At 46.2% G+C, this 23,153-nt stretch overlaps 1 protein-coding gene and 1 long non-coding RNA gene across 2 annotated transcripts; both read left to right on the forward strand.

The window, feature by feature from the left end:
• Positions 1 to 574: 574 nt before the first annotated feature.
• On the forward strand, positions 575 to 11,114 carry BPIFA2A (BPI fold containing family A, member 2A). The gene is given in 9 exon segments (NM_174803.3): positions 575 to 589; positions 1,369 to 1,529; positions 3,288 to 3,420; positions 4,686 to 4,790; positions 5,761 to 5,913; positions 8,268 to 8,349; positions 9,421 to 9,484; positions 10,291 to 10,365; positions 10,933 to 11,114. Coding segments are annotated over 7 exon segments (720 nt in total). The 5' UTR covers positions 575 to 589; positions 1,369 to 1,381; the 3' UTR covers positions 10,326 to 10,365; positions 10,933 to 11,114.
• A 4,397-nt stretch (positions 11,115 to 15,511) lies between these two features.
• Positions 15,512 to 20,073, forward strand: LOC132346951 (uncharacterized). Its single transcript, XR_009496978.1, has 3 exons — positions 15,512 to 18,585; positions 19,219 to 19,290; positions 19,896 to 20,073. It is a non-coding gene; the product is annotated as an uncharacterized lncRNA (long non-coding RNA).
• The last annotated feature ends 3,080 nt before the right edge of the window (positions 20,074 to 23,153 follow it).

Raw genomic sequence — 23,153 nt, forward strand, 5'->3', positions numbered from 1 at the left:
CCAAAGCTGGCTCCACTGTGAGGGATTTTATGGAGAGCACTCAGACATAAGAGAAGGTTTGGGAAGAATGACCTCACTGGTCACTGACCCTGACTCTGTGGGCCACAATTCTAGCCCCATATCTATCCCTGTCTTACTGGGGGACCTCAAGCTGGTTTCCAAATACTGATAGAATTAGTATCAGTAATTTCCCTCTGAGCCTGCGTTTCCAAATCCTGATGGACTGAAGCTGGATGATCACCGTAAGTCCTTCTACCAGAACATTCTCCACTTCATCCATTCTCGGTCTTTATCCCAGCCCCCACTTACAATGGCTGCCTTCTTGGCAGCACAAGAACATGCTCTTAGTCTTGGCACAAAGTCCTCTCCATATCCACTTATTCCAATTCAATCATCCTGGGTGACCTTTGCTTCGGAAGTCTCTCTCTATTCACTCTGGACAGGGGTTATTTTCATTGGAGTCTCCTTGGATGGCTCTGGATGCAGGGCTTGTTTCCAGGGGCAGCCTCCCACCCCACTGCCATCGGGAGATATAAGGGCCTCAGCACCCAGTGGAATTCAGGAGGCTGTGCAGGGGAGCAAGGACTCTGTAAGTACTTTCCTCCAAACCTGTGACTGGCGGGCTTTCCACCTAATGTCACCCCACCTAAGGCCTTCAGAAGGCTTTGGGGGCTGGAGGCAGAGGGATCGGTCTAACTCAATTATCTTGACTAGCGTCAGTTGAAAAATGGATTCAACTAGGAGAAGTGCCAAACTGACATGAAAAGCTGACTCATGATGTGGTGTCCGTTTATGTGTTCATACTTTTATTCAGCAAACTATTTTGTTGTACTGAGCGAGGAGCAGGGTTTTTACTATGTGTGATGAATTCAATAGTGAGATAAGTCACAATCCCTCCTCTAAGGGGTGCACAGCCTGATGGGAGAGGCAGCCAAGTCTTCCCTAACTGGTACCCAGGACTGTGGTCATACAATGAAGGCAGCAAGATGGTGGAGTGGGGCCCCCTAACCTAGACGCTGGGGAGAGTCTAGAGTGATCTTCCTAGAGGACATGATATCTTACTGAATTTGCAGAGTCAGTAGGAAGTGACTCAGGTAAAAATGAAAAGAAGAGAGAAATGTTCCAGGCAGAGAAGCCAGCATGTGGTAAAGAGCTCTGACCTGGAGTCAGGCAGGACTTTTCAAATAGTAGCTCTTTCATTCATTAGTCGTTTATCTCTGGGCGAGTTGCTCTAGCTTTCTGACCTGGTTTGCCCATCTGAAAGAGAGGAAACAACCCAAGCACTGAGTGTAAGAGTCAAAGGTGCTCATCCAAGATCCCGTTTCCCTGTGGATAATTCTCACTCCTGTTCCTCCCATGACTGTCCAGGTGTCAGGACAAGATGGTTCAGCTTTGGAAACTTGTTCTCTTGTGCGGCCTGCTCGCTGGGACCTCTGAATCTCTTCTTGACATTCGTGGCAACGATGTTCTGAGGAGGCTGATATCTGGTCTTGAGAGAGGACTTGGTACCTTTGACAGTACAATTGAAAGTGAGTTAACAACAGGGATGGTCAGTGGCGCCTGGGAGCTTCCTGCTAAATACTGTGCCTATATCACCAGAGGCTGTAGCAGGGCCTCTCTTTATCGGTTGTTTACTAAGAGAGATGACTAATTGGTGCCTGGGTCATTGTTTATTATTTTTCTAGAAACAAGCAAAGATTAACTGAATATCACTTTACATCTTCAGTTCAGTTTAGTCGCTCAGTCGTGTCCGACTCTTTGCGACCCCGTGAACTGCAGTATGCCAGGCCTCCCTGTCCATCACCAACTCCCGGAGTTTACACAAACTCATGTCCATTGAGTCGGTGATGCCATCTTCTATCACAGTAAACTTTTCTAATATGTTCATAGGATAAATTCTTAAAAGTGACATTTCAAAAGTTCAAAACTATGCATATTTGAAGTTACAGCAGATATTGACAAATAATAATACCCGATGCTAACATTTTCTCCAATAGCCTATGAGATTACCTTTTTTTCTACTTCCCTGACAGCACTGGTTTGAACAACTGAATTTTTTGCCAGTCTCACAGATGAAAGGTTAGAATTCATGTCAGTTAACTTTTCTCTAATTCTGAAAGAATTCATTCATTTTTTTTCATAATTTCATAATTATGGCTAATTACTTAAATATTTTACTTATATTTATACCATATTCTTTTGCTGGGCCATTCAATTTACTTAGTACTTTGTATTAACTAATTGGAAAAGGATTCCTACCTAGCCTAGATAGCTGTAAAATTACCTACCTTTCTAATTAATCACATTTCCTTGTAATTCTGATTTCTTGAAAGAACTTGGCCTTCTTTTCAATTTCTGGAAACATTCCCAGCACCCTGACAAACATGCTTTATAGGAGAAACTAATTTCTGCATATGACAGCCTTTCAAACCTTGCCAGGGCTTGGGCAAATGTCAAAGATATAGGAGGGACCCGCTTTCCAGTTTCAGTGCTGACAAAACTGAGCTCAGAAGCAGAAGTGTCTGGATTATCTATAGGACCAGACGGAGTTTCCGCCTCTGTTTCCATCATTATAATTAGGTAGATATTGTCCATTGCAGAGCCAAAGTGGAGTACTCTGATTACATATCCTTTCCTGTAGCCTTTTGTGTGGTTTTTTCTGAGCTCGTTGTTGCCTTCCTGTTTCTCATTTGAATTCCTTTCTACATGTATATTCTGAACTCTTTTCAACTGTGCCATTCTACATCTGCCATGCCACTTCCTCTATCAAATCCCTCTTTTCTCTGAAAGACCCTCTGTTAGGACTCTGTCCTCCTGCTCCTGAATGAATCACTGCTTTCTAGGCCTGTTATCCAGGGCTCCTACTTGCCACTTTAATAATTTAGAGCCATGTTTTTTCTTTGACTCTACATTTTCCATTTCTTATTTTATTCTCAGTTTATTCTGTTTGTATGAGCATCTCCTTAATCTTCACTACTAGAAGCTGATGTGCAATCAATATCTATTGCCTGCTCAATAGTGGATTGATTGCTTTGTTGAAATGATGAGCATATATTAGCATGAAGGTAGCATACCAGGAGCAAGGTCTCCTAGCTGTGTGACTTTGGTCCATTTCTTAATCTTTTGATCCTTTATTTCCTCATCTGAAAGTGCAGATAATAGTAATATCTATTTTATGGAGGTGTTATAAGATGAAATAACATAGGCAAGTAGTCTCGTTTAGTGCCTGTTGCCCAGGAGCTGCTTCTTAAGTTGTATACTACGCTAAATGGAGATTGCTTTTGCAGTTATCTTTCAGAATTTGAAGACTGAATTGGAATCCAGGTGTTTGAACGATGTTGTGGAGGAGACCCAGCAAACTGAGAATTCGTTGGAAGGACTCATTTCTAGAATTTTTCAAGTAGTGAACAGGCTTACAGGGTGAGTTGATGCTTCATGTTGGAGATCTTTGTTCCCATAAAAGAGAATACATATCTCTGGGGAGGTAAGTTTAATATAAAAGAAAGAAAGATGAATAAACCTTGTGTGTTCTTGCAGAGCAGAAGCAGTCTGAGGCAAGCTCTACCAGAGCCTGGGAAAATTAGAGTCAGGGCTGCAGGGCCTGTGAGCATCTCATGGGTCTGGACCCTCCCATTCTGTGATTTCAGAGTCAGGGTGAAGGTTCTCTTCTCTCTCACCTCTATCTGTTTGCTGATGCCTAAAGTTCCTTTTCTAAGGAATAAGACTTTTCTTCTCTGAATATAGCTGCGTATAAAAGTCTGAATGGCCTCAGCAGAGAGAAAACTAGAATTCACACCACAGAGGTGGCTCCACACATAATGTCTTAAAGTCAGGCAGTTCTGGGTTGAAAATCTGTCTCTGCATAAAAAGAATGAAATAAGGCTATCTGCAGCAACAAAAAGATGGACATAGAGGTTATCATACTAAATGAAGTAAGTCAGACAAAGGAAAAACAAGTACCATATGATACCACTTATATGTGGAATCTAAAATATGATACAAAAGATCTTATATAAAACAGACTCGTGGACATAAAAACAAACTCATGGTTACCAGAAGGGAAAGCAATGTGGGGGAGAAATTAGGAGTTTGGCATTAACATTGCTAAGTTGCTTCAGTCATGTCCAACTCCTTACAACCCTATGGACCATAGCCCGCCAGGCTCCTCTGTCCACAGGACTGTGCAGGCAAGAATCCTGGAATGGGCTGCCATTTCCTACTCCAGGCATTAACATATACACACTACTCTATATACAGTAAACAACCAACAGGGACCGACTATATAGCACAGGGAACCATACTCAGTATTTTGTAATAACCTATAAGGGAAAAGAACCTGAAATAAAATTACCTCTATAAATATACGTCGCTCTATCTGAATCACTCTGCTGCCCACCTGAAACTAACACAACATTCTAAAGCAACTATACGCCAATCAAAAAAAAATTCTGGCTCTGCCTCACGTTTACTCTTGGCGTTGTGAGGGAAATCACAGCCGTTTGAGCCTCAGTCTGCCACGCCATCCATCCAGGGGTTGGAAAGAATCCAACCCCTGAGCAGGGCTCTCATGAAGACCAAAGCAGGCAAGGTCCATGAGGCTCAAAACTCAGCACAACGCTGGCAGAGAAGAGCCCAGCAAAGGTGGTCAGCAGGAGTGACAGGTGTGAACTGTGGTTTTTACACAGGGTGAGAATCAGGAACGTCCAGGTCCCGGATATCACATTCGAATCGACTTCTGAAAACAGCGCTGACGTGTCGATCCCCATCACCGCTGACGTCACCGTGAGCCTGTGAGTAGCCTTGGAATCTGAGGGTTGGGAGAGGCAGTGAGGTATGGCCAATAGGTCCAATCTGGAATCGGGCACTTTTCCACCCTGCTGCCTTGGTCTCCCAATCAGTAAAATAAGGAGGCCTTTGCAACTCCTAAATCCTAACCTTTAAATTGTTCTAAGAAACATTGCCCAGAATGAAATCTTTTTTAAAAAATCCTCCATTTTTTTTTGGAATATTTTTTGGAATATATTTTTTTGGAAATATATTTCCAAAATCATAAAACTTAATCTAATGATAAAAGTTGAAAATTTGAGAAGACATGAACATTTTTAACGCTTCAGCAAAGTATCCTCTAGCATCATTTTTTCCTCTCAAGATTCTCTTTAAGTAGCAGTGACCAGTATGGGCCATATAGTAGTGTACAGGTCGTAATGAAGGGCATGAGAAAATTATATGGAAACTATAATTTCCAAGTATTTTAATTACTTTATAAATAGAAAGAGAAAGGAAAATGCAGATGTGTAGAAGAGTCTTTATAAATTAAGTGCACTGTGATTTCATCATTTAACTATCATATGAGATCTTGGAATAGTTACTTAACCTCTCTATACCAAACGTTTCCTCACGCTGAAAGTAGAGATAATGATAGTGTTTCTCTCTCATGGTTCTGCACTCAAGATTAACAGCCTTAATCGAGGTGAAATAGTTTTGTGAAATACTAACACAAGGTTTGTGCTCAAGAAATGTAAACTATTATTTTTATTTTATTTATTGGTGTGATACTGTATAGAAATTTCATACAAGCCAAACCCATGTGGCCAGGAGAAGTAATACGTAATGTAAGAATGCAGGTTCCATAAAAAATGTACACACTCTTGACTTTATCCATAGACATCCCATGCAATGGCCATCTAGAGAGAGAGACTCATGTGGGCAATGTGAAGAGACTTCTCCACCTCTGTTCACTGTGAATCTTATTCCCTGTAGGCCTCTGTTGGGTGAGATTGTCAAACTGGACCTCAATGTGGACCTCCAAACTAGTGTCAGCATTGAAACAGATGCTGAGACTGGTGACTCCAGGGTGGTCGTGGGAGAATGCCCCAACAACCCAGAAAGCATCTCACTCACGGTGCTGCACAGGTGAGGCCCACACATCTCAGCAGAGCAAGGAATTCCAGAGGAGCTGGGACCCATAATTTCAGCTTTATTTCTAACCTTGGAAGGAGCAGAGTATGGTTAAAAAAAAAAAAAAAGGAGAGAGTTCAGGCTCTGGAGTCAAGCTAGCTTTGCCACTCACTTGCTGCTGCTAAGTCGCTTCAGTCGTGTCCGACTCTGTGCGACCCCATAGACGGCAGCCCACCAGGCTCCCCCGTCCCTGGGATTCTCCAGGCAAGAACACTGGAGTGGGTTGCCATTTCCTTCCCCACTCACGTGGGTCTTTGTAATCAATTTAGCCTATAGAAGCTTCAGGGATCACATCTGTATACTAAAGTTGGCAACATTACCTAACTCATAGGCTACTATGTTGACCAAATGAGAAAATGCAAGTGTTTAGCATACTCAGAGAATATATGGCCAAGCACATACTAAGCTTTCAGTAATAATAATATCCATCCTGATTTTCTGTCACTTGGTTCTTCCCATTACTAAGACAGGAGTGTCGACCTCTCAAACCATTTCTATGAATTTGTGTATTTCACCTTTCAGCTTTATTTGTTTTGCTTCATGGTTTTTGATACTCTTTGCATGCACATTTAGCATTGTTACATCTACTTGAAGAACTGACCCTTCTCTTATTATACACTGTCCCTCAAAAAATAATAATGATAATATACTGTGTTTACCTTCTTGCCTCTAGTTAAGAGTGGGCAAGAAGAGTAATCTCTGCCTTGGGCTCTAATTTCAGACTGCCCTAATCATCTTCCACTCAATGGAAGATTCCCAAAATGAGATGGTGAAAAATTAATTCTCTCCATTTAAATCACTGCTCTCCAGTAACCAACAAAATCTAGATCTTAAACTGTGTGCTTGAAAGAGCAGGCTTAGTCCAGGGGTGAAGGTAGAGAGAAAAGGGCCGATCCTGGTCCTGGCAGGGAGAGGAGAAGTGGTCTGGAAGCTGAAGACTGGGGCAGGTTGGCCTTGGCAGGTGTCAAGATTGAGCCATGAGTAGAGGTCAGTCCATCCTGCTCTAAGAAGGGGTCTGATCATAGATTGCCTAGAAACCCTCCAAAACCAAAGATAGGCTCTGCAGCCTGCCATCACTTGGAAAGACTGTAAGTCCAAATGCCTGAGCTCTGCTGGACACTGCCCAGCCTGCAGCACCAAGGAAATCATATCCTTCTGGGTCTCAGTGACCGTATCTCTGAAATGGCATTCCACTCTGCTGCTCCAAACCCTCAGGGGGCCTTTCTCTCCACTTTGGGTGGAATCTCAGGCCTTCCCAGGGCCATCTAGGCTCTGCCTGATCGGGGTCCACCCTCATATCACTGTGCTCTCCCTCTTGGCCACTCTGCCCTAAACACGCTAGTTTTGCTCTGAGTCTCAGAAAAACTCCTTCCACTCAAGACCTCTGATGGGCTGCTCTGGCACCTAGAACACCTATCCCCCATCCATCTCTATGTACATCTCATCATTCAGGGTCTAAAACTAGGTTCCTCTTATTTTCTCTTTCCAGATCTACTCTCCCCCTTCTGAATACCTGTCACAAGTTGTCATTATATATTCAATCATATGTTTACTTCATTTATTCTTCCAGCCAAAAATGTGTGGAGCAGCTGCTCCACGTGAGGCAGCCGCCATTCTGAGCTCTGAGGAATTTGTTGGTGACTGCAGGCAAGGAGCTTGTTCTCGTGGAGCTTAGTCTCTTGAGGGGAAGGCAGACAGGAGAGCATTCAGTACAGCAATAAAGGGCTCACACGGGGAATTTCAGATGGCAAAGATCCCTGAGTAGTGCAGCACGCTTAACAGAATGCTATAGTACAAAGTGTTGCAAAGTCCTTCCTTAGGCAAGCAGTCAGGGAGGCCTGCCCTCAGGTGGTGAGAGGTATGCTGAGGTAGGAAGGAGCCAGCCTTAGGGAAGCTTGTTTAATATGGGGTTGGCCAAAAAATTTATTTGGGGTTCTCCATAAGATGTTACAGGAAACTCAGAACGAGCATTTTGGGCTCTAATATTTAGGTATCACAATAGAGCTGCTTGTGCTTCGTTCATCACTGTGCCCCAGTCAGGCTGGGTTCCCAGCACATTTGGTATGCTGTAAATATGTGCTGAGGAATAAATGAATGGATGGCTAGATGGATGGATGGATAAAAGAATGGATGGATGGATAGATGGATGGAAGGATGAGGTGTGTGATGAGACTCTAATGAGCTACTGGGTGGGCTGCTGGTCAACCATGGAGTTCTAAGTGATGATCCCCCTGGGTAGAGGCTCAAGTCACCTGACTTCAAGGTGCTCTACCATTCACCAACCTTTATCAATTTCCTCTCTTCTCCAGGCGCCCTGGACTGCTCAACGATGTTGTGGACTTTGGAGTCAATCTTGTAAGACAGTTGGTGTCCTCTGTAGTGCAGCATGAGGTGAGTCCCCCACTCTTGGGGCTGCAGAGTCAGGCCTGGTGGTGGCAGCTGTGACATTCCATGGGTGGGCTGTACTCTCTGGGCACCTTCCTTTCTGAGGGGCCAACTTCCCTTTGAGTTGTCAGTTGTTACCCATTCCCCCCACCCTGCTTCGCTCAGCCTGGCCTGGGGAGGAGAAGAGGGCCCAACATGAGCTGAAATCACTGGGTCCCACACTTGACCATTGTTCATACCCATGGACTGCCAGTAGGCCTTTTAGCTAATATTTTTCTTATTTCAGTACAACTTTACTTAATTTATTTAAATACCAAAACTACATACACCATAGGTCAGATCCTATGTATCATATACAAAACTGTATGTACCATGTGCCCTAAATTCCAAAGATTCTAGATTATTTACTCTGGAAGGGGGCTAGGAATCTGGGTTGTTGTGTTGCTTTTTTTTTTTTTATCCTCCAGGAGGCCCTGAGATTTACTGAACTGGAGGATCGCTGCTCTAACTGTGGGTGTCAGACCAGCAGCACTGACCTTCCCTGGGCATTTTTTAGAATGCAGACCCTTAGGTCCCACTCCAGACCTGCTGCTCATTAATGCATTTTAACAAGATCCTTGAGGAGTTGTATACACACAAAATTGTGAAAAACACTTCTCTACGGTACCCAGGGCCCCATTTGACCCTTGAGGTTTCAGAGTCCAAAGGACAAAGTTTCTAAGAGCACAGGGATCTGGGATGCTTATAGTCTAGATACTTAAGGTACTGGGATTCTAATGTTCTGAGGTTTTTAGGATTCTAGTGTCCTCTGGATCTCAGATATGGGCCTTCTAAGTTTTCATGGCTCTAGAGTTGGACACGACTGAAGCGACTTAGCAGCAGCAGCAGACTCCTAAGGGTCAGAAGTTCTGAGGCCCCAAGTAGTGAGCATGGGTGGCGGGCAGGGTGCTCATAGCAGGTAATAACCAGTCCTCTAACTTCTCCCATCTCTCTTCTCCCTCCTCACCTCCTCACCTGTTTCTTTTCTTCCCTCTTTCCATTTCTCTCTGTGTGACCCTGGCTCTGTGTGACCCTCAGCTGTGCCCACGAATCCGTGAACTCCTTGAAAGCCTGGATACAGAGTGTATTAAGAAACTCATTGGTAAGCCACAGCCTGGGGAAGCAGCTCCCTCTGCAGCCTCACAGGGGCTGGTATGCCACTCTATACCTACAGCACCAGCAGGTCTGGCCAGGGGACCCTGGAGGAGTGTGGTTGAAGGGGTCCCTGCAGACTGAGGGTCTCTGTCGGTCTTCGAGAGCTTCAACTGCCCTCCTTTGTCCCACTGGCAGAACCTGCTGCCCAGAATGATGTGAGAAAGAGGACGGGCCAGATCTGGATCTGCTACTTAGCAACTGTGCAGTCCTGGTCAACTGGCTCCACCTCTCTGAGCCGCAGGTTCCTCCAAGGTGAAAGGAGATTATGAACACAGCTAGCTGATGAATAGTTAAAGAAAAAGCCTAATATCCAGTAGGCATTGATGATAAACACCGCCCCTTCCATTTCCCTTCTTATGAGGAGATGTGGTTTCACCCCCAGCCTGGACCTGGGTCTCTGGCATCGCTGGGGTTGCTGGGCCTGTGGGCAACAGAAATGGGATGAGTGAAGCATCAGGGTCCTGGAGGCAGTTCTTCTAGAAAATAGCCACAGACCTAGTTCATTGGGCCATCGCTCTATGCTTCTTATATATTATCTCACTGGATCCTTGCAACGACCCTGTGGGGATGGGTAGTGTCATCATACGCATTTTACAGATGAACTAGCTGAGGCTCAGAGAGATAGAGGGACACACAAGAGGTCCCGTGGCTGTCAAGTCTGACCTGCTGGAGGGTGGAAGTCACTGGTGTCTGATTTGTAGTCAGCTCTCTAGTGCTGGAGCCTGAGAACTGCTACTAATTGTGTTCCCTCAGGTGAACCTCAGGTCACCACCCAACAGGAAATCTGAAGTGCACAGATGAGGAAACCGCTGGGATGCCCGCCTGCTGGTGAGGGCTGGGCCCAGGGCCCTGGGCTGAGAGAGGATGAGACCCCCCACAGGGGCCTGTGGAGAAGCAGAAACAAGCTTGGCTTCTCCTCTTTCTCTAGTGGTAGACTGAGCCCTGATCTCGGTCACAGACCAACTCCTGACCCTTAATCAGACACACAGATTGTGCTTGATGCTGCTCCCTGACTGAGCCCAGAACAGTCAGACTGAACTTGAACTCCAGTTGTTGATTGAGCCCTGATACTGGTCACAGATAGAGACCAGATCACACCTCAGTCTGATCCCTGATCCTGATCATACACTGAGCCCTGAACCCTGGCTCCTCTGGGCCCTGATCAGTCTTTTCACATTGGCCATTTTGCTAAGGTGAGGGAGGTGGGAAGGTGAGGGGATGAATGGGGCTCAGTGCCAGATGCCAGAGAAGGACCCCAAACACAGGTGCCAGTCCCTCCCCACGCCTCAGAGCTCCCAGGGTTTGGGGAAGGTACTCTTGCAGCCATGTCTGGTGAACCCAAGAGCAGGTGAGGGTCCTGGGGTGTCCATGCCTCACACCAGGGTCTCCTTCCAGACTGGTTCCAGGACGTGACTGAATCTCTGTACCGTCTTCCTCTGGGACGGTCGGTGCTGCCACCATCCCCCAGGAGTGACAACTGAGCCCAGTCAAAGGACACTCTCACACACTCGTGCTCACAGTCGGGACACCCTATGCTTGTCACCCTCCACCCCCAGCAATAAAGAGCCTTTTCAGCACCTCCTGTGTGGTCCGTTGCATTCTTCCATTGGGATTTTGGGGGATGTGGGATATGTGCAACCAGGTAAGCAGAGACCTGGATCCGAAGTTGGAAGGGAGTTTGGGGATTATCCAGCCTCACCTCCTTGTCTTACAAGCAGGAAAACTAAGGCCCAGGATGGGCTAGAAAGTGACCTGAGGTGTCATAGAGACAGCCTCACTCTGCTTCCCTACAGCACCACCATGATGGAGGGCTGCCTTCCCCAGCACACCTGACCACATGACCTCCTCACAGCACACTTCTGCTCTTGTCCCCATTGTACAGATGAGGAAACTGAGGCTCATAGAGGACAAGTGACATACCGAGGTTACAGGGTAGCAAGTGGCAGGACTAGTATTTAAAGCCGTGGCTATGGGATCACTTGCTCAGAGCAGTGATGTCCCATCTTCCAGTACTCAACCACCTCTCCCCAGCCACTGCAGGTCCCGATGTGTGATCTCAGGCAACTTACTAGAACCACACTTCTCTCACCTCCCCAATGGACTTAACAGGAAAACCTCCCTGTTGCACTGTTGTGATGATTGAATGAATCAATGTGTGGAAAATGCTTAAGCAGAGTCTGAGACCTGGTGAGCACAAGATGAATGTCAGCCTCAACACACTGGAATTACTGTCAAACAGTGTTGAGAAATCCCATATTCAATCTTTACACACTCTATCTCACTCGATTCTGATTTCTACTGAGTGATGCAGTGAATTGTTCTTGGAGTAGATGTGGCAACTGAGTCTCAGAGAGGTGAAGTGACTTCTCCAGGGCCACACAGCTGGTCAGAGGCAAAGCTGGATTCCATTTGAAGTCAGCCTTCTCCAGAGCTGGTTTTCCCCCTGCTGGCCATAGCAAAGGGATGAGAGTTTTCCTCTCAGTCTGTATTTTGCGACAATCCTAACTCCCATCAACTAAGATCATGGCATCCGGTCCCATCACTTCATGGCAAATAGATGGGGAAACAGTGGGAACAGTGTCAGACTTTATTTTGGGGGGCTCCAAAATCACTGCGGATGGTGATTGCAGCCATGAAATTAAAAGACGCTTACTCCTTGGAAGGAAAGTTATGACCAGCCTAGATAGCATATTGAAAAGCAGAGACATTACTTTGCCAACAAAGGTCCATCTAGTCAAGGCTATGGTTTTTCCAGTGATCATGTATGGATGTGAGAGTCGGACTGTGAAGAAGGCTGAGCGCCGAAGAATTGATGCTTTTGAACTGTGGTGTTGGAGAAGACTCTTGAGAGTCCCTTGGACTGCAAGGAGATCCAACCAGTCCATTCTGAAGGAGATCAGCCCTGGGATTTCTTTGGAAGGAATGATGTTAAAGCTGAAACTCCAGTACTTTGGCCCCCTCATGCGAAGAGTTGACTCATTGGAAAAGACTCTGATGCTGGGAGGGATTGGGGGCAGGAGGAGAAGGGGACGACAGAAGATGAGATGGCTGGATGGCATCACTGACTCGATGGACGTGAGTCTGGGTGAACTCCGGGAGTTGGTGATGGACAGGGAGGCCTGGCGTGGTACAATTCATGGGGTCGCAAAGAGTCGGACATGACTGAGCGACTAATCTGATCTGATTTGATCTAATGAGAAGCTGGTGTTCAATCAATGTCTATTACTTACAAAGTGGATTGGTTGTTTTGTTGATGAATGTTGAGTATATATTAGTATGAAGGTAGCATAGCAGGAACAAGGTCTCCTAGCTGTGTGACTTTAGGCCCATTTCTTAATGTTTTGATGTTTTATTTCCTCATATGAAAGTGCATTTAATAGTAATACCTACTTTATGGAGTTGTTGTAAAGACTGAATGAAATAACAGAGGCAAACAGTCTCATTTAGCGCCTGTGCACAGGAGCTGCTTCGTAAGTTGTGTATCACAGTAAACGGAGATTGCTTTTGCAGCTGTCCTTGAGAAAGTGAAGGCTGATTTTGAATCACTCCAGGATTTCACATGTTTGGAGAAAGTAGTTACTGAGAAGATCCAGGAAGATGAGATCTTGTTGGACAAGGACATTACCGAAAATCTTCAACTACTTGTCAGGTATTAATGGTGAGTTGATGTTGAGTTCATATTGGAGTTCTTTGTTCCAAAAGAGAATACATATCTTTGGGGAGGTAAGTTTAAGAACAAAGACAGAAAAGTTAAAAACAAAACAAAACAAAAACAAAAAAACCCCTTGTGCATCCCTGAGAGTGGAACTGGTGTGAGGCCAGCTCTTCTAGAGTTTAGGAAAATTAGAGGCAGGGCTGCAGGACCTATCAAGGGAATTAAAGGTCTAGGCTTTCTTCTCATGTGATTTCAGGTTCAGGATGAAGGTTCCCTTCATCTGGTCTCTACATATTTGCTGGTGTGTAAAGTCGCTTTTCCAAGGAATAAAACTTTTCTTCCCTGAATATAGCCGAGTGTAAAAATTTGAATGACCTCAGGACAGAGAAAACTAGAATTCACATCACATAGGTGGCCCCATACATGAAGTCTGGGAGCCAAGCAGTTATGGGTTCAAAATCTGGCTCTGCTAAAAAAGAATGAAATAATGCCATTGGCAGCAACAAATGGAAGGATGTAGAGATAATCATACTAAGTGAATTCAGAGAAAGACAAATATCACTTGATGTCACTTACATGTGAAATCTAAAATGTGTTGCAATGAACTTATACAAAATAGACTGGTGGACATAAAAAACAACTTATGGCTACCAAAAGGGAAAGCAGTTTGGGAGATAAATTAGGAGTTTTGCATTAACATATATACACTGCTGTATATGAAGTAGACAACCAACAAGGACCTACTATATAACCCAGGGAAGTATGCTCAATATTTTGTAACCACCTATAAGTGGAAAAATGTGAAATGAAATGTATCTCTATCTCTTCCTATGTATACCTGTATCTTTATCTATCTATTGGAAAATCCCATAGACCAAGGAGCCTGGTGGGTTACATTCCATGGGGTTGCAAAGAGTCGGACACGACTGAAATGACTAGCACCCACACATATCTATCTATCTATATCTGAACCACTTTGCTATACACCTGTATCTAACACAACATTGTAAAGCAACTATAGTTCAATTTTTTAAGAAACCAAATTCTGACTCTGGTACATGTTCACCTTGGAGTCTTGAGGGAATTACAGCTGTCTCCTGCCATGGCATCCAGTGGAGAGAATCCAACCTCTGAACTGGGTTCTCATGAAAATCAAAGCAGACAAAGTCAGTCAGTCTCAAACTGACAGCATGAGACTGTCATAGAGAAGAGCCCAGCAATGACTGCTATGAGGAATGACAGGGGTGAATTGTGGTTTTTGCACAGGTTGACAATCAAAAGCATCAGCATTAGGATTATCATATTCCAAGGGACTCCTGAAGGCAGAGGCATTGGCCTGAGTATCCCCATCACCACTAAGGTCACCCTGACCTTGTGAGTGAGTATTGGTTAGAATCGGAGGTTTGAGAGATGCAGTGGGGTATGCCAATAGATCTCCAATCTGGCATCAGGTACTTTTCCATGCTTCTGACTTGGTCTCCCAATCTGTAAAATAAGGAGACCTTTCCAGGTCTAAGAGCTTCCTTGGTGGCTCCAGATGGTAAAAAATCTGCCCGCAACATGGAAGACCTGGGTTCAATCCCTGGGTCAGGAGGATCCTCTTGAGAAGGAAATGCTACCCACTCCAGCATTCTTGGGCTTCCCTGGTGGCTCAGAGGGTGTATCCCCTGGAGAAGGGCATGGATACCCACCCCAGTATTCTTGCTGGAGAATTCCGTGGACAGAGGATCTTGGCAGATTGTGGTCCATGGGCTTGCAAAGAGTTGGACATGACTGAGGAGAAGGGGAGGACAAAGGATGAGATGGCTGGATGGCATCACTGACTCGATGGACGCGAGTCTGGGTGAACTCCGGGAGCTGGTGATGGACAGGGAGGCCTGGCGTGCTGCAGTCCATGGGGTTGCTAGGAGTCAGACACAACTGAGCGACTTCCCTTTCAGTTTTCACTTTCATGCATTGGAGAAGGAAATAGCAGCCCACTCCAGTGTTCTTGCCTGGAGAATCCCAGGGATGGGGGAGCCTGGTGGGCTTCCGTCTATGGGGTCCCACAGAGTCGGACACGACTGAAGCGACTTAGCAGCAGCATATTACATAATGCCCCTAAACGATAATAATGATAATAATAATAATTCATTGTGTTTACCTTTTTGCTTCTAGTTAGGAGATGGCAAGAGGAGCATTAAATGCCTACCAAGGGCCCTAATTTCAGATTGTTCCCAAACCATACTCAACCTGCTTGGAAATTCCCAAAATGAGATCTTGAAAACTGAATCCTTTCCATTTAAATGGCTGATCTCTGGTAACCCACCAAATCTACATCTTAAACTGTGTGCTTGATAGAGCATGTTTAGCCCAGGGAAGAGGGTATAAGGAGAAAGGATGATCCTGACCTGGATGGGAGAGGAGAAACTGTCTGGAAGCTGAAGGCTGGCGCAGGTTGGCCTTGGCAGAGTACAAGTTTGAGGCATGAGCAGAGGTCAGTCCATTCTGCCTCGACAAGGAATCTGACCATAGGTTAACTGCTGCTGCTGCTAGGTCACTTCAGTTGTGTCTGACTCTGTGTGACCCCATAGACGGCAGCCCACCAGGTTCCCCTATCCCTGGGATTCTCCAGGCAAGAACACTGGAATGGGTTGCCATTTCCTTCTCCACAGGTTAACTAAAGACCCCCAAAACCAAAGATAGGCTCTTCAGCCTACCATCACTTAGAAGACTGAGCTGTAAGTCCAAATGCCTGAGCCCTGCTGGACCCTGCCTTGCCCAAAGCCCCAGGGAAACCATTCTGTCTTCCAGGTCTCAGTGTCCGTATCTGTGAAATGGCATTCCACTCTGCTGCTCCAAACCCTCTGGGGGCTTTTCTCTCCACTTGGGTACAATCTCAGGCCCTCCCGGAGCCATCTGGGCTCTACCTGATCTGGATCCACATCTTGCCCACTCTGCCCTCGACCCACTAGCTTTTATCTGAGCCTCAGACAAACTCCTTCCACTCAAGACCTGTGCACGGGCTGCTCAGGCACCTAGGACACCTTTCCTGCATCCCATTTCCATGTTTGTCTCATCATTTAGGATCTGAAATAAGTTTCCTCCTCTTTTCTCTTTTAGTATTCTACTCTCTCCCTTCTGTATACCTGTCACAAGTTGTCATTATATATTCAATCATATGTTTACTTCATTTGTTCCATCAGCCAAAAATGTGTGGAGCAGCTGCTCTATGACAGGCAATCACCAGTCTTAAACCTGGAGAATTTACTGGTGACTGCAGAGAAGGAGCTTGTACTCCTGGACCTTGGTATCTGGAGGGCAAGGCAGGCAGACATGCATTCAGTCCACAGTAAAGAGCCCACAAGGAAAATGTTCGACTGCAATCATCCCTGGGCAGAGCAACACACCTAACAGGGAGCTGTGACACAAAGCCCTTCCTTAGGCAAGCAGTCATGAGGGCTTCCCCAAGGAGGCGACAGTTACGTTGAGAGCTGAAGGTGGGAAGGAGCCAGCCTTAGAAACGTGCTTAATATCGGGTTGGCCAAAAAGTCTTTTCAGTTTTTCCATAAGTTGTTACAGAAAACTCCAAAAGAACCTTTTAGACAACCCTATATTTAGGTACCACATTAGGAGCTGCTTGTGCTTTGTTCATCACTGCGTCCGCAGTCAGGCTTGGTTCCGGTCATGTAGTTGGTGCTCTCTAAATATGTGTTGATGAATGAATGGATGACTGGATGGATGGATGGAAGGATGGATGGATGGATGGATGGATAGATGGATGAGGTTTCAGGTTTGTGATGAGACTCTCATGAGCTACTGGGATGAGCTGCTGGTCAACCATGGGGTTCAAAGTGATGATCACCCTGAGTAGAAGCACAACTCACCTGGCTTTACGGTGCTCCACCATCTTCTGCCTGCTTCCCACTGCTCTTGCTTGGCTGCTCTGCCAGTTTCACCAAGTTTTTATCAGTTTCCTCTCTTCTCCAGTTTGCTCAACAGGGTTGTAAACTCTACAGTCAACCTCATGAATGAGGTGTTGTCCCTCGTAACGCACTACAAGGTGAGTTACCCATTCCTGGGGCTGCAGCCAGGCCTGGTGGGGCAGATGAGACTTTCCCTGGGTGGGCTGTACACTCTGGAACCTTCCTTTCTGATGGTACAGCTTTCTTTGGGGCAGTCAGTTGCTACCTTCCCCCGTTCACTCAGCCTGGCCTGGGTAGGAGGTGAGCAGGGGCCCGACATGAGCTGAAATCACTGGGTCCCACACTTGAACCATTTAGCATACCCATGAACTGCCAGGAGGCCTTTTAGCTAATATTTTTCTTCATTAAACACAATTTTAATTCATTTAAATATGAAAACTATACACACCATAGCTCAGATTCATGTGCATCACATAAAAACCATATATAAGTGTGCCCCCAAATCCAAATATTCTATATTAGTCACTCTGTAAGGAAGGTGGGAATCTGGCTTTATTAAAACAAAATCCTCCATGCTGTTCTATGATTTACTGAACTTGAGTCATGCTCAAAGTGTGGCCCTCAGGCCAGCAGCACTGACCTCCATGGACATTCATTGGAAATGGAGACTCACATCATACCCAGACCAGCTGCTCAGTAATTTGTATTTTAACAACATCCTCAGGGAATTGTAGGCACATAAAATTGTGAAAAACACAAAACACTTCTTTATGATTCCCAGGGCCCTATTTTACTCTACAATTTCAGGATCCAGAGGTCAAGGTTTCTAAGGGTATAGGGTTCTGGAATGTTAAAAGTCTAGATTCTTCAAGGTTCTAGGATTCTAAATTTCTGAGGTTTTAGGATCCTAGTGTCTTCTAGTTCTCAGATTTGGGCCTTCTAGATTTCCACTCTTCCAGAGTCCTAAGGGTCAGAAGTCCTGAGGCCTCAGTATTGAGCATCTCTGTGGTTGGCAGGCAGGATGCTCACAGCAGATAATAACCAGTCCTCTTTCCTTCTCCATCTCTCCTCTCCCTCCTCACCTTCTGACCTCTTTCCTTCCTTCCCTCTCTCCATTTCTCTTTGTGTGTTTCTCTCTTTCACTCCTTGTGACCCTCAGGAGTGCCCACTAGTCCGCAGCCTCCTTGAAGCCTGGATGCAGAGTATGTTAAGAACCGTATTGTTAAGTCACAGCCTGGGGAAGCGGGGAGGGGGCTCCCTCTGCAGCCTCACGGGGGCGGGGGGAGGGGGGAGGGCGCAAGCCGCTCTATGCCTGCAACACTGGCAGGTCTGGTCAGGGGACCCTGGAGAAGCTGAGGACCCTTTGTCCTGAGGAAGTCATGAGAGGATGTCCAGAGGGGTCCCTGCAGACTGATGGCCTCTGTGGCCCTCTGAGAGCTTCAACTGCCCTCCTTTGTCATGCTGGCAGAAAGTGATGCTCAGAATGATGTGAGAAAGAAGGGCCTGATCTGGGCTCAAATCCTGGATGTGCTACTTAACAAGAGTGGGTGGGGAACAACTGCCTCCACCTCTCTGAGCCTCAGTTTCCTCTAAAGTGAAAGGAGATTATAAATGCTGCCAAGTTGATGAGTGGATTTAAAGAAAGAGCAGAAAGATTGCATTGTTGCAACAGTATGCACTGTTTATAAGCATGACCCCTTCCCCTTCCCTTCTAATGAGGAGATGTGGCTTCACCTCTAGCCTCTGGGGGCTTTCCTTGACCTGGGTCTCTGGCAAGACTGTGGTTGCTGGGGCTGCAGGACAACAGAAATGGAGTGAGTAATAGTGTCAGGGTCCTGGAAACAGGCCTTCTAAAAATAGCCACAGGTTCAGTTCCTTGGGCAATTTCTCTGTGCTTCCTACATGCTATGTCATTAGATCCTTGAAGGCCCTGTGGGTATTGGCAGTACCATCATACCCATTTTACAGATGAACTAACTGAGGCTCAGAGATGGAGTGACATGCAAGAGGTCCCATGACTGTCAAGTCAGACCCCCTGGAGGGTGGCAGCCACTTGTGTCTGATTTCTATTCAGCTTTCCAGTGCTGGAGCCTGAGAACTGCTACTAATTTGTTCTTTCAGAGGAAGTTTATAAACTCCAACAGGAAAACCCATAAAACAGATGAGGAAAACAGCTGTGAAGCCTGCCTGCTGGTGAGGTCTGGGCTCTGGGCCCTGGGCTGAGGGAGGATGAACAGCCCCCCCGCCCCCACCATACACACACACACACACACACACACACGGGCCTGTGGAGAAGCAGAAGCAAAGCTTGGCTTCTCTTCTTTGTCTAGTAGCAGTCTGAGCCCTGATCTCGGTCACAGACCAAGTCCTGACCCTTAATCACACACTCAGACTTCACTTGACTCTGCTCCCTGACAGCCCAGAACATAGTCAGACACAGCTTTCACCCGAGTTGTTGACTGAGTCCTGATGTTGGTCATGGATAGAGACCTGTCCTGTATCTGTCTGATCCATGATCATGATCATATACTGAGCCCCAAACCCTGACTCATCATGGCCCCAGATCAGTCTTTTCACGTCCGCCATTGTTGTTAGTGAGGGAGTGGGAGGGTAAGGGGGTGAGGAGGGGTCAGTGCCAGGTGCCAGAGAAAGACCCCAAACCACAGGTGTCAGTCCCCCACCCCCAAGCCTGAGAGCTCCCAATGTTGGGGGGAAGCACTCTGGCAGCTGTACCTGGTGAATGCAGAAGCAGGTAAGGGCCCAGGATGTCCATGCCTTACACTGGGGTCTCCTTCCAGATTTGGTTCCCAGAGACCTGAGTGAATCTCTGACCCGTCTCCCTCTGGGAGAGTTGGTGCTGCCACCATCCCCCAGGAGTGACAACTGAGCCCAGTCAAAGGACACTCTCAGATACTCCTCCTCGCAGTCAGGACACCCTATGCTTGTCACCCTCCACTCCCAGCAATAAAAAGCCATTTCTACACCTGCTGTGTGGCCTGTTGCATTCCTTCCATTGGGATTTCAGGGAAGGTGAGATATGGGCAATCAGGGCAGCGGAGACCTGGATCCATAGGTGGAAGGAAATTTTGGGATTATCCAGCCCCACTTCCGTGTCTTAGAAATAGGAACACTGAGGCCCAGGATGGGCAAGAAGGTGACTCGAGGTCACGTGGAGACAGCCTCACTCTGCTTCTGCTAACACCGCTGCCATCTTGGAGGGCTGCCTTCACCAGCACACCTGACCTCATGACCTCCTCATAGGACCCTTCTGCAGGAGACACCAATCTTGTCCCCATTGGACAGATGAGGAAACTGAGGCTCATAAGGACAAGTGACATATTGAGGTTACAGGGTAACAACTGGCAGGACCAGGTTTTAAACCCACAGGTATGGGATCCCTTGCTCAGAGAGGAGACGTCCCATCTCCCAGTATTCAGCCACCTCTCCCCAGCCCCCAGTAGGTCCCGCTCTCCTGGCCTTGATCTCTCCCACCAAGGACTGATGAGGATTCTCTTGTGGCCCTTCTCAACATGCAAGCCCTCAGTTTCCCCTTTGCCCTGGAGTCTGGAGCACAGAGCCCTTTACTCACAGCTGTGTCACCTCTGCAGAGGACTGACCCAGGCTATCACCTCAGGGACCCCCGCCTCTCCTGTCCAGGAGGCCATCTGATTTTCCTGCCAAGATGGCCAGGGAACATTTGCCCATGTTACCATGAACCATCTCAGTGCTGTGTGCAATTCTGTGAGGGAAGAACCACTGTCGTCCTCAAGGGAGAGTCGTGAACACATGGAGTCCTGAACCAGCGCGGCTTCACTCAAGGGCCTTCTGTCTGAAGGATGCCCCACAAGGTCAAGTCACCACAGGGGGCCCTTGAGCCCCTGGGGCAACTTGGGGGACCCTTGGACCAGCTCTCCCAAGAGACATCAGTTTAGGCTGTGCCGGGGTTGCTGATACACGTGAGGTGAGAGGTTGGACAGAGCTGAGCATGACCTGGCCTCTGCTGTTGCCAGCTGTGTGATCTCAGCCAATTTACTTACCCTCTCAGAACCACAGTCCTCAATCCAGCCCAGCGGAGTTAACAGTAAAGCCTCCCTCATTGTGTTGACGTGAGAATTAAATGAGTCAATGAGTGGAAAGTGATTTACCAGAGTCTGACTCTGGTGAGCACAAGATGTATGTCAGCCTCCACACACTGGAATTACTGTCAAACAGTGTTGAAAAATTCTGTATTAAGTCTTTATACACTGTATCTCACTCAATTCTGATTTCTACTGAGTGATGCAGTGAATGGTTCTTGGAGGAGGTGTGGCAACTGAGTCTCAGAGAGGTGAAGTGACTTCTCTAGGACCACATAGCTTGTCAGAGGCAAAGCTGGATTCCATTTAAAGTCGGAGCTGGCGCTTTCCCTCCTCGCATAGCAAAGGGATGAAAATTTTCCTCTCTGTCTATATTTTGTGACAATACCAACTCCCACAATAGTACACAAGGAGGTCTCACAATTCAGGACTTCTTTTGAGCAGTAGCCCACTTGGGTCAGTGCTGAGCCTTTGTCCAGGCTGTTCCATCTACCTGGTCATTATTCCTTCTCTCCCTCCAGCTTCTCAAGCCTCCTCAGCCCTAACATTCTGCTCAGGACCTGTCTCCTGGTAAGTGGGGGCCACTCCTCAATGTTGACCCAACAATGAGACCATGTTTTCCAACTGGTAGCTCTACCCAAGCTATCTTGTCATCATTGTCCCATACAGACAGAGGGTTTAGGAAGCTTCAGCTCTCATAAGAACAGTTTACATTTTTTTTAGTAATCTTTTCCCCATTTATTGGTCAGAAAAATTTGACATTCATCACTATATAAGTTGAAGACAGCAGTTTGATTCTGTGCAATAGGTTAAGTTAACATTCAAGTTCTCATATAGAAACAATAAAAAAAAAAACAGTTTTTCCTTGTGATCAGAACTCTTAGAAATTTCTCTGTTAAGTTTCCGTATATCATACATCACTGCTAGCTATAGTCACCATGTTGTACATTATATCCCTAGTACTAAGATGTGAGGAAGAATAGCAATAAATGCCTACATAGAGAAACAAGAAAAACCCAATAAACAATCTACCTCTGTACCTTAAAGGATTAGCAAAAGAAGAATAACTAAGCCCTAAGTAACCACTGAAGGACTACAATAAAGATTACAGCAGGAATAAATTAAATAAGAAGAGAAAAATAATTGAAAATATTAACCAAACTAATATTGGTGCTTTGATAATGTAAAAGAAATGAAAAACCCTTAGCTAGATCTCATGACTCACAAGGGGGCTTTAGGTCTTCACATGTTGCCTGGGTCTGCTTTGTCCTCAAGATACTATTTATATACAAATATTTTGGCAAAGCTCACTAGAAAAAGAAGCTGTACAAAGGGGATAAAACAATGTATTGTTATAGTGCCTTGATCCAAGTATGCCTGAAGTCCTCCTTGCCACAAAAATTCCAGTTCAAATATGTGTCTCGCTTCTTATTTTTTATTTTTATTGAAGCCAGTGTGAGTCAGCTCCTGCCATTCAAATCCTCCAGAAGTCCTGAAAACACATTTGTAGACTCAAGTCTTCCTGCTCCAATCTGATGCCTACTCGAGGATCACACAACCACATTGGAAACATAACAGACATCAAAGCCACAGGAGAGCTTAGAGGTCGTCATTTTCACCTCTTTGCTGGAAAGTCTAGGGAGACTGTGGCCCGGGCAAATGGCTTGGCACTGCAGGTGCACTTCACCATTGGTGCTCATGACAACACACTTAGTAGGTATGGAAAACCTCGTTTTCCAGTTGAGCATACTGAGGTTCAGGGAAGAGAGGTGACTAGCCTAGGCTTTATAAGGACAGGAACCCAGTATTTGCATCCTCAGGGAAGGTCAGGTCACACTGAGGCCAGCTGGTGCGGCGGGTAAGACCTTGGACTTGAATATCTACTTATTCCTCGACTGCTGCTGTTTGAGTTGGTTGTTATGCCTGGTGCATTGGGCCCATGTCAACCCGGAACACTTGGTCCAGGAAGCCCAGATGGGT

This window comes from Bos taurus, chromosome 13, assembly GCF_002263795.3.
Source record: "Bos taurus isolate L1 Dominette 01449 registration number 42190680 breed Hereford chromosome 13, ARS-UCD2.0, whole genome shotgun sequence".
Taxonomy (NCBI): domain Eukaryota; kingdom Metazoa; phylum Chordata; class Mammalia; order Artiodactyla; family Bovidae; genus Bos; species Bos taurus.